The sequence below is a fragment of the Alnus glutinosa genome, chromosome 8 (genome assembly GCF_958979055.1).
Source record: "Alnus glutinosa chromosome 8, dhAlnGlut1.1, whole genome shotgun sequence".
Classification (NCBI taxonomy): domain Eukaryota; kingdom Viridiplantae; phylum Streptophyta; class Magnoliopsida; order Fagales; family Betulaceae; genus Alnus; species Alnus glutinosa.
The window spans coordinates 6245932-6262171 of record NC_084893.1 but is presented as its reverse complement, the minus strand read 5'-3'; the positions used below and the strand labels follow the sequence as shown (position 1 = coordinate 6262171).

The 16240-nt window shown below is 36.2% G+C and overlaps 1 protein-coding gene across 2 annotated transcripts; it reads right to left on the bottom strand.

Moving 5' to 3' along the window:
* Positions 1-308: 308 nt before the first annotated feature.
* LOC133876561 (FKBP12-interacting protein of 37 kDa) lies at positions 309-13371 on the bottom strand. 2 transcript variants are annotated; one of them, XM_062314866.1, is made up of 14 exons: positions 13235-13371; positions 13093-13144; positions 12933-12994; positions 11799-11866; positions 11646-11682; positions 7710-7797; positions 7482-7546; positions 7310-7387; positions 5585-5632; positions 2711-2764; positions 1992-2153; positions 1492-1561; positions 918-973; positions 309-672 (listed from the first exon to the last, which is right to left on the bottom strand). In XM_062314866.1, the coding sequence occupies exons 1-14, from the start codon at positions 13262-13264 to the stop codon at positions 511-513; spliced, it is 1032 nt and encodes a 343-aa protein (XP_062170850.1). In that variant the 5' UTR covers positions 13265-13371; the 3' UTR covers positions 309-510. The 2 variants fall into 2 exon arrangements, with proteins under 2 accessions (XP_062170850.1, XP_062170851.1); XM_062314867.1 differs by having other exon boundaries at positions 13238-13371.
* Between the last annotated feature and the right edge of the window lie 2869 nt (positions 13372-16240).

Below are 16240 nucleotides of genomic sequence, written 5' to 3'. Positions count from 1 at the left end.
GGCCGGCCCCAAAGGAGACAGAAGATTTAAACTAGTACGTAATTGGCCTGCCCCAAAGGAAAGGGGAGATTTAAACTACTACCTTCAACTTTATAAGGCGTGATCCCAAGGGCATTGAGCTACTCCTGGTACATTTAAAATTTTGCTATTTAAATGTTAATTTGCGTGGAAAAGATATGTTTTTATTACACTTGAAGTTGTTATGCACATGATATCAGCAATCTAGTGGAGAAGACTTTCAATGGACTCCTGTATGTCCATAATTCAAATCTTCCAACAATCCTGATTGTAACCAAATCCGTTTACTGTGGTGTGTAATCGGATCCCATTTTTAGAACCTCCAAATATAAAGATATATGCCTTTTCAAAGAAACACTGGAGAGAGTTCAGAATTAGCTTACCCTCATCCTCTGAGCTAAAAAAATTTAACTAGTTATAATGTACAGATCACAAGGACAAGGGCAAAAAAAAAAAAAAATGATTAAATCATACAAAATTGCCAAGAAGATCTCAGTTGCCAGATTCCCCAGAAACCATCACCTCATCTCGAGGATTCTTGTTAGCAGCTGAATTGGTATTTTCCTCCTCAATTAGGCTCTTCTCATGCAGCTCATGCTTCAGCCTTTCAACCTCTTGATCCTTTTCTTGTAGCTTCTCTTGCAAAATAAGCACCTGGAATAGAAGACGCAATAAATATGGGAGGGAACTTTTTAACTAATCATATCAGCAATAACACTTAGAAACCCAATATGATCTAAAAGAGGTTTAAGTTCGTCTGTACCAATTTTTTTTTCCCATAAAATTGGTATAATACATAAATAAATAAGAAATGAAAGGGTATCATCATATACAAGCATAAATGAACAAACAGCACAATACACCCCACGTAAATTAAGAAATGAAAGAAAGATGAAAACCATTTCATTTGATCTTTCCACATCATTTGTCAGCCCCTCCATATGTTTGTGCATACCTGTATGCAATGGAGCAAAGAGGATCAAATATAGCATGATTTTTACAAACCATGGTAGAACAACATTAGTTCAGTTTTTTTCATGTACAAAATTATTACAATTGAAGTGTACCCTAAACAAGCACCCCTTATTTTTTCCCTTTGACAAAAATGAGCACAAAGGCTAATAAATTGCGTGATGCTAAAGAAACTGAACTGAAGATTAATTACGACGGAAAATCCAGTTCAGTCTGGATTGGAATCGGGGTGGGATCATAACTCTAGCAATTGGCAATAAAGAAAAACAGATATTAGTATGCATCTTATTCATTAGAAATGAATATTCTAAAGCTCTAATTTAAAAACCGATTGTTTTCTCCTGAAAAGAGGATTGATAATGTTAAAACATTCTCAAGAAAGCTTCAATCAATTAAACATTGTTTAGTTATTAATTACTTGGTTGGTTTAATTTTGAAAAGTGGAACAAAGGAATTATGGTCATGTAACTACAAATGATCGTAGTCTATTAATTCACGGACCTTCAAATTGACTTCTGAGTTCCGCATTTAGAGATTTCTGCAACGCTAGTTGCATTGCTAATTCATGCATCTGTAGACAAAACAAAATTGAGAAAAATCATCCAAGAGTTTAGCATAATATGAAATTCAATCAATCAATCAATTCTGGAAACATAAAATAATTTGTTCAACATCATAATACAGACTGCATCAAATTGGTTTACTTAGGTGGGTGCCTAATGCCTATCATTGCGTTCAAGTAATTTCTGTTATAACATTTCTCATTTAACGATATAAAATCAGCAGCAAAATTGTTTCTTATCATATACCATCTATCAACCCAACTCCCCCCCGCCAAAAAAAACAAAAGCTCCTTAATTCAGGCACATGCACACATGTACAAAATCCTTTCAGTTTCTCAAGAAACCTAGAAAATGAATTACTCTCTAGGCTGAAGAGAAAATTAATAGAAATTGAGAAGTATGATAACATGTACTATAATGCAAATGCGGTTGCAGCACCTTTCCTTCAGAAGCCTGATTTCCAATCTCCTCGTTTTCCTCTTGCAGGGTCCTACATTTAGCCATCAGCATCTTGCCCATCTTGCTTTGTGGAGTGAAACTGAGTGCAGAAATAGTATCCTGCTTCTCCTTCAACTCTTTCTCCTTCTCCTCAACCAAATTCTAGCATTGTGACATCACAAGAAAACATAAACAGACTTATCAAAATGCAAAACGCATATATGTAGCCACTTTGGGGTGGTCTAAAGTAACAGCATATGACACAATTATAACTTCAAATCAGAAATCTTAAAACCATAAACTGCAATCACAATCACATATGGGAGAAAACAGTAGGGGATATATATTTGTTGACATGCAGAAACTGACAGAAGATATAATGTACATATATTGTATTCAGAGTAAGTAATGCGACATCTTTTTCCTCTCATGGGCAACCAAGTGAAGGACATTTGTGATAGAAGGAAGTATACATGATTTTCTTTTTGCAATGAAGTATTTGCTGTTTATAACCAAAAAGAAAAGGGAGCATACAATATGAAATGCAAATTGTGTTATTACCCAGGGGTAATAACACCCATATCTTTTGGGAGAGTTTCAAATAATGGCTCATACAATATGAACTATTGGACTCAACAAGATCAAAAGGACAGAAAGGTGTCCATGTAAAGCATCAAGTTAAGCAAAAGATTACTTTCAATCGGCTTTCAGACACAAACCTTTAAGCGAGTAAACTCTTCATGAATTGCTGGATCTAGTAATAATCTCCTAGCCTGTCAAATTAACCACCATATGAAATTAATGCATTTAGGTACTTAATTAAAATAATTAAAAAAAAGCATGTTTCTTTTTCCAAAGAAACCAAATAATGAAACATTATAGCAAGTTTGAAGTTTTCAATTGATAAATGATAGAATTTTCTACATCTCTTGGACTTCCATCCATTTCTGTACCAGCCAAAATTTTGTTAAATCACTCAACCTTGAAAAAGAAAGGTGGTAGGCCGAAGAACCGTGAAAACCAGAATAAGGAAATCAAAAGAGAGTAAAGCAAGAAATATAGTGATGCTATCATCTAAGCTTGGCAATTCGGGTTCACGGGTCGAGTTCGTGTCAACCCGACCGACCTGATTACATAAACGGGTTCGACACGAACCCGACCCGATTAATAATTGGGTAACCCGAACACGACCCGATAAACACGATTAATAACAGGGTAACCCGTTAACCCGACACGACCCGTATACATATATCCAAATGGAAATTGCTGATAATCCTTGGCCCCCTACAGCCCTGCTATACATTCCAACTCAGAAGACTTTCACAATTACAGACTGATCAACGATCAACGAGCCATCAAATAATTCAAAAAATCAATCAAAACCCATATGTATATACATGTTTTTGTTTGAGTGAGCATCAGGGTATACCAGGGGCAGGGGGAGAGTCGGAGAGGAGAAGCAGAGGGCAGAGAGACAAAATTGAAGTGGCCAGTGGGTATTACTTCTTTCCAGGCTGGGTGAACGGTGATGGTGATTCGGTAAAGACTGTCAAGTGGTGATTCCAATTTCCATTGATTCGGGCACTGAAGAAAATGATGAAGCCTGAAGGGTGTGTGGCGGTACTGCGATGCGGCTGTGATATGGTAGCAGCGGTATAGCGGTGCGGCTGTGATGCGGCAGTAGCGGTACTACGATGCGGCCGTGATGCAGTAGCAGCAGTGCGGTGCGAGTCTGCAGTCTGCTGCGGCTAGGGTTTTGTTCTCAAGTCTCATTGTCTCGCACTCTTAGTGTCTCAGTGATTCATGATTTCATTTTCACGTTTTTTTTCTTCAAGAAACCGTGTCATAATAGTGTTCGCGGGTCAACCCGCGGGTTGACCCGCGAAACACGATTATAATCGGGTCAACCCGATTATGACCCGAACACGATAATGATAAACCCAAACCCGAATTTTTCGTGTCGTGTTCATGTCGGGTTCGCGGGTCGTGTCAAAAATTGCCAACCCTATGTTAAAGTGTCTCACATTGCTAAGAAATCCTTGTCTTGTAGACTTTATAAGCTATGGGCACCCCTCCTCTCTCAAGGCGTCTTTTGAGAGTGAGTAAGGCTTATGGACTTTTACGTCATCAACAATACTATAATAGCAGTAAAGTATCACATAGAGCATTCAGCACTAGAACGGGGAGTTCGGGAAATAGGGGCAATAAGTCATCCAAGATCAAGCATGTGCATTTAAACTATGAAGTATGCATTGTTACCACAAACAACAAAATTTCTGGTATATTTCATAGGATGACAATATTTTTATTTATTTATAGAATGACAAAATACAAAGATGGCGCAAAAAATGCCTGTCCACAAACCTAGATAGGAATAACTAACTCAGAATTTCCTCACTGATGCTTAACCTTTTCCATGTGCTTTCAAAGAAGCAGTTACAACAGGTTATACTTTAGAGAAAAACGTAGCTAACCCTCGATAAACAAATGAATTCAGTTCTCAGAATGCCTACCACCCCAGCAATCTCAAATGTGGACACTGCTTGTTCAAAGCTAAAAGCATGGCGAGGCTGCTTTTAGTGCCACTATGAATATCACTATAATCTTCCCCATTGGCAGAAGACTGGAAAAATTTGTTTTGTAAATGTCTCTCATGAAGAGTAAAGATAATGACAACATAAGAGTTGGCCGCAAACCCTTATCTAGTCAAAAAATAGAAGTCTAGGGAGTAGGTTACTTCATTGATTAAAAAAATATCAAAAAAATTCTGTTCTTTTTTCATCATTAACTGATGTCTGTTGAAAGTGACATATACTAATTAGGGTTTTGGGAATAATAAGCTCTCCTTTATGCCAGGATATGCATACAAAAAAATAAAAAAATCCAAATTTCAAAATTTCAAAATCTTGAACTTGCAAAGAGGAACTTAAACCCTATAGCCACATATGCATTTGACAAGGATATGCATATTGTTCATCTATAAGAAATATGAAGCAACCTCAAATCTAAAGCTTTCACAAATGTCGCTTTTAAACCAAGAGTAGACATTTTTATTTTTATTTTTTTGGGGGGGGGCAGGAGGGGATAGTCTTTCCAGCCCTCTAGAATACGTCAATGGGAAAAAAGTGCAAGCATTTCAAACCTCTTCTGATTCTAGAAAAAAAAAATCAAGGAAAATGCAAAAAAAAAAAAAAAAAAAAGATTAACAGTTCACAAAACTGACATGAAAAAGGGTTCCCTAATGAAGAATATGTATCACGACATATATGTTGCTTTGAGGAGTAGAGCTTTAGGATTCTTGGCAATCTACGCTTTTGGTGAGTAAGTACTCTACGCTTATACAAGGAGAAGAACACAAGCTAAATGTGATAAAGCAAGTAAGATATGGCTCACAAAGGAAGTTGAGATTAAATTCCTTCCCTACAAAAATCAACACCACAGATCTCAGAGAAATAATAAACTGGAAACAATAAAAGAAATATACTGAATGAACAATTATAGTGTCTCCTGATCCTCTGACTTCACGAATATTATATAACCCAATAACAAATTTTTTTTCCCAAGAAAAGCAAACCACAATATAATAATGTTACCTGCATTGATGGTGGCTTGAGTTGCACTTTTAATTCCCTGACAGCGGACTGGAAATGTAAGAATAAATTTGATCTTAGATAGCCATAGAATCAGAAAATTACACACAAGTAATCAACAAAGTAGAAAACCAAGCAGTATACAAAGTTCATAGAGTAATAAGATTCAGGATAATTTAATAAAGGAAGTTAGGGGAGAAGGTGAAGTCACAAATTTCTTTTTTTGCGTCAATTAGAGAAACCTTTGAGGAAATCCACACATCTGTATAATTTGATATCAGAAGGAACATACATTGTCCAAGTCTTTAACACAAGCCATAATGGCACAGTTACTGCTTGGCATCCCTTGCAAATACTGTCTTATGTTTGATTGTGATGATGTCATGTCCAGGAATCTGGGCTAATTCTATGCAGTCTCTTCTTTGGCTAATTCCAAGCATTTTTAATGAAGTAATGCCATAAACGCTGATCTTAAGGTTGATAACCAGGCTTAAAGCACCTTTTCCTAGGTTGAAGGAGGTTAAACAAGAAGTTTATCACTCTCAATCAGGTCAAAGGAAGCTAGCACGAGAATTTATCTCCAGATTGTGGAGAAGCAGTTCTTATTTCAATAAATAGGCTAGTCACAATCCTGGAAGCTAACTGAAATTATGCAACTTCATCCCAAAACCTTACGACATTGCTAGAAAAAACATATAGTAGATCTTCTTCTTAACACTTGCATATGTTCTGACAGACATTCATGCCAAGGGAGCCATTTTGCAAGAGAACCATATGAGAGTTATAACTTGTCCTGTTTTCCTTTAATTTCATCAATGACTATTATTTCTGATATTTGTTTTAAATTCTCTTCAAATTGTTCCTCTTCTCTTTAAATGAGTTCTGCTGTGATTAAAACATGAAATTTCGTAGATGCAAAATGACACTATCCGTTTGTTTCGACGTAAAATGGTTTCTAAAAAATGATTTCAGCATTTTTTGATGTTTGGTGAGGAAAAAAATAATAGTTAACCAGAAAATGATTTTCGTTTGACAAAAAATGCTTAGTAAATTTCGAAAAATAATTTACGCGTTTTAAAATTGTAAATAATTTTCCCCAGACGGCAGACGCAATCGACCCTCTTTTAAACGACGCAGTCAACCTTCACGCTCAAGCAGTCGACCATCGCCGGATTCCGACAAGCCACATTCTGACATTGGTCAAAATCCACCCGGTGCCGGAATTCGGTGACGTCTGGCCACTTTCGCCGGATTCCAGCCAAACTGGCCGGAATCTAGCCAGAATGGTTGGATCCCGGCCAACCAGAACGGTCGGGATGGCTTACAGCCAGATTCCGGCCACTTTAAAAATAATTTTTTAAAATAATTCCAATTTGTAAAATATATGATTTTAGTCAATGTGTATATCTTAGTTAAACATAATTTTTTAATTGTTTTTTTATATTATTTTACATTAATATTTTTATGTTATGAATAAAAATTGATTTTTATAAGTTAATGTGATTGGATGAAAATATTAAAAAAATTGTAAATTTCCGAACGCGCCAAACATTGTAAATTTCCGAACGCGCCAAACACCGAAAAATGTTTTCGGCGGAAAACATTTTCCTGAAAAATGACTTCTCAAAAAAAAATTTACAACGGAAACCATTTTATCCCGAAACAAACGAAACATAAATAATACATCCTTCAAGAAATAGTATATAAATATAAGAAAAAATTTCTTACCTTTAACTCTGCTATTTCCTGCTCCCGTTTTGCAAATGTTACAATGAATGCAGCTTCCTTTCTCTTTGCTTTTTCTAGCTGACAACAAGAAGAAAACATGGATGAAATCATACGTAATTAATAGTGGCTCTTCATGAAGAAAAAATAAACCAGGTAGCATTAAATACCAAACCTGTTCTCTCAATGACTCGTCAGAGGATTTCAAAGTCTGAAGATAATCGATAACTGATTTAGGTTCTACAGAGAAAAGGAAAATCAATTGTTTGGGAACACAAGCAAAATATCATCACAAAAGGAATTAAATCTTACAACCGCACATTTACACAGATTGCATAATAAATAAATTTTTTGATAAGTAAAATAAATAAATAATAGATGAACTATTTAAGGAAATGCTAACCAGGAGAAGTCCCAACAGGTATGAACGATTCATTCTGAAATGAAGAATGCCACATTTGAATCTCAGATTTTGCAGCTTCAAGTTCGGCCTGAATTGATAAAATCATACTTTAGTGACCGAGTAATTGTTTGGAGGGAAGGCAGAATCATATATTAAGTATAATCATTAAGCACTTTTGTGGGCAGCATGAAACTCTTCAACCTTAAATTCGAAATGAGTAGCACTTATAAAATTTCCACGATAACATCCAACAAGTGATGTGACTGCAAGTGTGGCCTTGAGGAAAACCTATCTAAGTGTGCCTTGCTACTACTGTTGAAGTTCATTGATCTAAATTTTCTTTTTTTCTTTTTTTCTTTTTTCTTTTTTCTTTTTTTTTTTTGATAAGTATTGATCTAAATTTTCTAAGTTGAAGAAGTTAATATTTTGTAAGTTGCAAAAACCCAGTTACTATAGATTATACTCAAAAATGGATTTTAACCCTATTTGCTTTCTGACTTTTCAAGTGCAAGAAGACTTGCACTTCAGGATATGTATAACTTAAAAGGATACACTAATCACTGTTATATGAAGACATTTTAACAGTAGTTCACAATCAAGGTTGCGAATGCAAGTGAAGCAGTCAATATTAAGGTGACTATTGATTCTGATAGATTAAGAAGACTTTGAAGATATTAAAGACAGTAAATCTGTAACAATATGTTACAAAAATTTTTTGATAAGTAACAATATGTTACAAAATTAGATAAAAAATTAAGGAAAAACTTCACTTAACCCCTTGAACTTTCATTACATTTGCAATTACCCCATAAACTTAAAAAACTATTAATTTAGTGTATCCATCTTTCAATTTTTCTTTCAATTTCACCAATCTGTTAAGATTTTCTGTTAAATCCTAACGGAAGGGTGTTAAAATTTTCAAAATATCCATTCTTTTTTTTTTAGGAAAAAAAAAACCGGATATTTTGAAAATTTTGACAGGATTTAATAAAAAATCCTAACAGATGTGTAAAATTGGAAAAAATTAATACACTAAATTGACAATTTTTTGAAGTTTATGGGAGTAATTGCAAAAACGATAACAATTCATGAAGGTTAAGTGAAACTTCCTCAAAAATTAAATATATCATTTTCTATTAGCTTACACTCTTGGGACAACTAGTCATTTAACACGGTACCAGAAAAAATAAATTTGAAGCCCAACTCCATAGTTTATCCCGATTTCAATGAAATATTCCACAAGTTAGGTCCCACTTGTTGACGAAGGGTTTGAGTCCACATATGAGGAGTGTTAAAACATTAATTTAAATAATTAATTTCATCATTAAGCTTATGAGACAACTGATGATTTAAAACACTATTCAATAAGATATGAAATTTGGATTTCTATAACAACCTAACATTTTTTTCTTAATATTATGGATCTACTACTGGAAACTCAATGTCTAATCTTAGCAATCAATGTGGATTCCTGAATAACCTCATTTCCAATTATTCAACCATTTCATGTTACCGAGTTCAATGTTGGTAATTGTAGGTTTCAATGCAACAACAAATATATTATTTGTAACAAATAGTTATGCTGATTGGCAAAATTTTATTCATGAAATGGGTTGGATAGGTATTAGCCTCGACATAACATAATTCGTTCCAAATTAAATAGAAATTACCTCACTTTGATTGGTTAACAAAAAAGAAAGAACTATCTTGAATCTAATGAAAAAGCAAAATATACGAATTAGCATACTCATCAATTTTAATTGATGCCAAAATCCCTGAAATGCTAGAAATCACCTACTTCAAATTTGAATTCTTACAGTATAACCAAAATTTTCAATTTTTATGTATGACATACATAAAAATTTAAAAGATCACAGTTAAAAATAAATAAATAAAATGGATAATTGCACCATTGGTCCCTGTGGTTGGCTCTAATTGCAAATCATTCCCTTTGGTAACAAAATTAAATGGGGGATCCCTCTGATAAACCATAATAACAAATAGGTCCCTGAACGTGTTTTCCGTCAGCCATTTTAACAATTGCCATTACCCTGCCACATCAGAACCAATCAGAGGCCGACACTTGTAATTTTTTTAAAAAAATATTGACACAAATTTTTGATTTACACAAAATATTAACACAAAAATGACACGTGTCATTTTTTCCCACGTCAGCTACAGTACTTTCTAGGGTTTTCTTTTTTTTTTTTTTTTCCCCAAAAATTAACCCCCCTTCTTCCGCCTCCCATCCTCACGTGTCGATGGCCACCACGTCTCTGCTCTGCACCTTCTCCTTCCCCAGCGCCTCGATCATCTTTGCGCCCAGGTCGTACACTGTCTCCATCTTCGTGGACTTCAGGGTCAGCTTACCGGTCTTAAAGGCTGCTCCGGCGCGACGGCAGGGCGGTCAATCTGGATCTCCACGACCTCTCCTTCGATGACCTCGACCTTGCGCACGCCGATGGCCTTGCGGAAGGCCTGGGTTAGGGCTTCGGTCTTCGACATCTCCAGCGAGAAGAGCTCGCTGCCGGCGAGCATGGCGAACGGGGTTTCCTGGCCAAGCAACTTGGCCAGGCCCATGGCGAGGGCAGTCTTGCCAGTTTCGGGCTGACCTGCCAGGAAGATGACGCCGGCGGCCTTGCGGGCTGCGGTCTGGCCCACCATGCCATCTGAGACTTGGCGGGGCTCAAGGGCTGAATCCAGACCCAAGCCACGGATGTGGGAGTGTGCGCATAGATGGCTCTTCCGTATAACAGTGTCGGTGGGAGACTGGTGGTACGAGAGGGAAAGATTTTTGTGTTAATATTTTTTTTTTTTTAAAAAATTACACGTGTCGGCCTCTGATTGGTTCTGATGTGGCAGGGTAACGGCAACTGTTAAAATAGCTGACGAAAATCACGTTCAGGGACCTATTTGTTATTATGGTTTATCAAAGGGATCCTCCATTTAATTTTGTTACCATAGGGAGTGATTTGCAATTAGAGCCAACCACAGGGACTAATGGTGCAATTATCCCTAAATAAAAATCAAGATTAGCCAATGAGCTTTAGCTCAAATGGTACTTCCTCCCTTTATTGTAAGGTGAAGGGTGAGGTCGTGAGTTCAAGTCCCATTGGGTGCATGTGTAACTTTGTAACGAACTATGGAAAGCGTTAGCTACATCTGCGCTATCACCTCAAAATGACTAGTCAATTTGGAGTTCCCTAGAATCACTTATAAAGCTCAGCTTCACCTAGTAAGTAAGCAATGTGAAACTTAGCACCCATGAGTATCTTCATAAACCGCACACTCTATGCAAGTTAGTCATCTTCCAAATATGAGATCAGAGCCACGTCATGAAGTGCTACAGTATCACATGGCATTACCAGGTGGCTTTAATACCATTTGTAATGATTTAGGAAAAGTACTAGCCACATCTGCACTATCACTACAAAAGAACTAGTCAATTTGGAGTTCCTTAAAATCACTTATAAAGCCTACCTTCACCTAATAAGTAAGCATTGTGGGCCTTAGCACCCATGAGTGTCTTTATAAACTACTCACTTTATGTAGGCTACTTACCCATCTGCGCTATCACCCACCTAGCTTCACCGGAGTGTTACAAACTTACCAATAAAAAAAAATCAATATTGTTTGTGAAATAATAAAAAAAAAAAAAATATATCGAAAAAACACTTGTCTGTTAGCCAAGGACTTCTTGTTCCCCTAAAAAGTTTCTTACTCATATAAAACTGAGAAACAAGATAACTAACCTGCACAAAGTGTACAAATTAAACTTCTTTGTGAAATTTCCTACCTAATGTTGTAGTAGCAATCTTTTCCCTTAAGATTGTCATTTAACATATAAATTACAGCACCTAAACTTATAGATGCTACTTACAGAAGGACAATGAAGGAACAAAGAGATGATATCAATTGAGCGGTATGACTACATACTTGGCATGTTGCAAGGTTATCCTTACAGTCTTGAAGACTGCAAAAGAAAAATTCAAAAGAAAATAAAGATTAGACTTGAACAAGGCTCAATCTAACAATTGAAGGCATAGAATTACATTCATAAGATAAAAATCATTATATTTCTTGCAATACCTTTCACGAAGAGACAAAATCATCCCCGTTGCTACACCAGGAGCAGTTTCTTCTAATTTTGTTTTGCTCTGCATGTTGAACAAAGAAATGATGATCCTCGAAATATGCAAATGGCATTCATCGTCTACAAGAATACCATACGGAGAAGTAGTGTAATAAGAAAATGATCTGCATCCTGAGTAGGTAAAGACTTGGAAACATATAAGGTGTGACGAAATATTAATTTATACCATGAAATTCTGGGGAAACAAGAATCCATCCGTTGTATTATGGAGAAATCCTAGAAAACATAAAGCCTGAAAAAAGTGATGCATCATTGATGCAAGTTCATCAGATGCAACGCATCCCTGTGTCTAACATAGAGCTGCTTGATTTCCCCCAATCTCAAGTAATTGGTGACAGATCTCCACAAATAATAGGAATAAGAATACTACCATATAATCCTTTCTTTCTTTTTTCTATCATTTCTAGATTTTTTTGAGTTCAAAAAATAAGAATTAGGCATGCATGGGAGGGATAGACTCGTAACTAATGATGGATTGATGGGGCAAACTCACACCATTCATATCTGAGTAAAAGTTTCAAGAATTGAATAAGCGAATCCAAGAATTAGGCTTGCAACTCAGAAAAAAGATGTTTCCTAACTCAGTCAAGTCCACAACGATACTTAAACCAGTATTTTCTAGGTCTAGTCCAAGCAACGTGAAAACTACATTTAGATATAGTGTCAGTCTCTAATCATATACCAATCTTCTAAATAAACATTAAATAGAGGAATGCATACAAAAGTATCATGGTCGAATTCAAATTTGAGGCCCCAAAATAGTGCCACTCCTTCTGATAAAAGCTCCAGGACTTGGAACCATCGAAGATCAACGATATACAGAAATCTATGAGTTCCCTGGGAATAAAAAATTCACTTCACCAATCTCAACCTTCTCAAATTTTCAGCAAAACCCGAATTCAGACTTTATAATCACAATTCTTCATGCCACTCGTCAGTGACACTCCCTACTATCTCCATTGCTCCATTCGCATTCACTAGCTCATTCGTAATCTTTCTGTCACAATTACACCGACAACCTACCTACATACATACATACATACATATAAATCATAGAAGCTGAATAATACCTTCTTTGAACCAAAGATATCATCTTCATCGTCCTCGAGATCCCCAAAGCTTCTCTTATCCACTAAATTATTTTGCACAAAATTAAATAATGTTAAACTAAAAAAAAAAAAAAAACACATTTCAAGAATCAGCGTTTGGCTACAGAGAGAAAGAACTAACCTGAACGCCTGGCATTGTGAGTCCCAGGAAAATCGCCTCCGAAATCATCGTCCTGAGTTTCACAAAACGCATTCAATGAAAAGAAAATAAGCGAAGCTAACATGAACGAATATAATAGCTAAGGGATTGCAGGAATTATTACTACATCGTCGAGATGGGAATGGGAAGCCATGGAATTCGAAAACCCTAGGACTTGTTTTTCCGGAGAATCGGACGATTGCCGTGAAAACGAAAGGAAGTCTGTGAAAGGATCCGTAGGAATACCCTCTCGACGCGCCGTTTTGGTCCTCTTTCTATTTCTCTTATTTTTTTTGGGGGGGGGGGGCGTCATGGCCCATGATCTTCTTCTCTTCTGGGCCGAAGGCCCATGGTCTGAGTGCATGACATGTTTTTTTTTTTCGAAATTGAGTGCATGACATGTTGAGCACCTGTCGAAGACCCAAGTTATGGACGGACAACCTTAAAATTAAGCCACTAGAATTTTTAAGGAAATTTAAAAAGTATAAGAGAGAGATTTTACTTTGGACAAGTAACTTTAACTCCGAGTAATGTTTTGGACTATCTTTTTATCTTCTTAATATTGGTGTAGCTTTTAAAATCATCATTAAATTTGAGATAAATCACCAATAAATTTTGATTCAATAATAATTTTATAAAAATTTAAACATTTTACGAGAGATTGTGGAATTCACTTGCTTCAGGCATATAATAACTTCAACACCTTAGACTCTTTGGGATAGGTGGGCCCTAGAATTTACTCTCTTAAACTGCCTTATTTTATATGAAATTTAAGTAACTTAATCGTAGTGAATCTTTATATGAATAGAATAAGTTTTTGTGAAATTCAAACAGCCTAATTATAGTGAATTCTTATAAAAAGTAGAATGAGTCTTGACTCAAATAAAATAAATAAAAGATAAATCTCTGTTTTCTTTTTCTCCCTAATCCCTATTTCCCTCTAATTGAATCATAGATCTTTACCAAACGAAATACCGATTTGAATGTTGTTTTGTTCCTCTTGCGGTAGAAGAAAAGACAAATGTGATGATTTTGAAACCAAAAGCATGGGAAACTCGAGCTGGATCCCAAACAAAACAATGGTGGCTCTAACACTTTGACCTACTATTAGTTGTCTAGTTCAGGCCCATGGCCTAAATAGAGGAAAAGAGGGCCATGGGTTTCATTGTCCTTTTCTCAACCACCAAATGATTGGACTGTGGACCGGAACCCAAAATCAAGCTGGAGGTCAATTGGTATTGAGGAACTTGAATTATGCTTTTCACACCACAAAAGTTGTTTTTTTGTTCTTTTTTTTTTCTTTTTTTTTTTAACAAATAACAAAAGTTGGTCGACCATCGTAGAACACAACTGAGGGACTCGTGTCTTGAAAAAAGCAACGGAGTTGTGTAGATCTGCCTCCAAAGTTGAAGACGAAAATTTGAAAAAACTTGCCAAACAACCACCGTTAAACAACACGATCACAGTCATACCCCCAAGCTGGAACACTTAGATTTGAGCCTTCCTACCATAAACAAAAGAAAGAAAAAGAAAAAAACACAAATACAAACCTCCATAGCTTAACAAGGATAGGGAAAGATAGCCACCACCAAATCTACCGGAGGGAAATAAAAGCTCCACAACCCTAATGGTTGGGAGAAATCTAGCCTCTACTAAGAAAAACTCAGGAAGGAAACAAAACACCTTAGGCCAAGAGGACTAAGGGACAAGACAAGAGCCGGGGGAGGGAAGTCCAGCCTCCCTCTCCCGGCAACGACAAGCTCTCCCACAAAAACTCTCTCTCTCGACTTTTCTCCTCTTTGGGTTCTTCCTCTTTTTTCAAAGGCTGTCTTTTTCACAAAAGCTTTTATTGATAGTTATTGGCTTCAAGGTAAAATTAAGATTAGTTACATTTTCATAAGCAGTTATCAGACAGGTAGGTCCTGCAATCCTCTTCTCTGTGAGGTTGCTTGCATTGCGTGAAATTCAAACAATTAATTGTAAAAGATTCTGATCTGTCGTTATTAGGCAGACAGGCAGGCTTCGCAATACCCATCTCCAAAAGTTTTAGCTTGGAGTCAGAGAGCTGATTGGTATTCAAAGGGATTTTTATTGATAATAATTGACTTCAAGGTAAAATTAAGTTAGTTGCATTTTCATAAGCGGTTATCAAACAAGTAGGTTCTGCAATCCTCTTCTCTATGAGGTTGTTTGAATAGCATGAAATTCAAACAATTAATTGTAAGAGATTATGATCCGTAGTTATCAGGCAGTCTCTGCAATACCCGTCTCAGTAGAGCTATCTGAATTGCGTGTGATTGGAACAGCTAATTGTAAGAGATCTCATCCACAATTATCAGGACCAACTAATTTGCTTTATTATTATTATTATTATTATTGGGCATTCTAGATATGGAATGGGGTCATTGAAAAATTAAATTAAAGAAACAGAAAATGAAAAATTGCTCTTTTATATATATATATATATATTTTCTCGTTACACTTAATTAGGTCCAATTCTCCAAATCCCCAGCTCGATCCCAAGTATAAACCACTCATCGTATGTGGGAAACACATAATGTTGTCTTTGATTAAGATTGTGGTCATTTCAAGTGTCACCTTTCCCACCACCCTAATTTTCAAAAAGCAACATATTCATGTAATCACATTTATTAGGTTTTTGGTTTTTTAATGTCGGTTAGGAGGCATGATTCGTTGATGTTTTCAATCAAAACCTCCTGTTATAATTAAGTAAAACCCAAACTCATCTACATTTCTGTTCCTTGGACTTTTGATTAATTATAAAAATTTCAAGATCAGTAGTACTCTTCTTTTTGGTTTCATTTGTTAATTGCATGGAGGTGAAGACAAACAAACTTTTCATCAAATCTTCCCATACAAGGGACCAACCAAAGCAAACTAGTTTATTGCTTAACATGGATCATCTAATTATGATCATATTGCTAATAATTTATAGCTAATCATCTATGTTAAAGCTAATATTAATCAAAAGGGGGGTGAGGGGGGTGAGAGCTGGGGAGGGAACACTAGCCTCAGCAGCTGTGTCCCACTCCCACTTCCTTTCCGTGATTGGCTCGTGCGGCGTGGGGGCCTTCCTTATGGGGTAGCCACTTGTCATCCTCTGATTGGA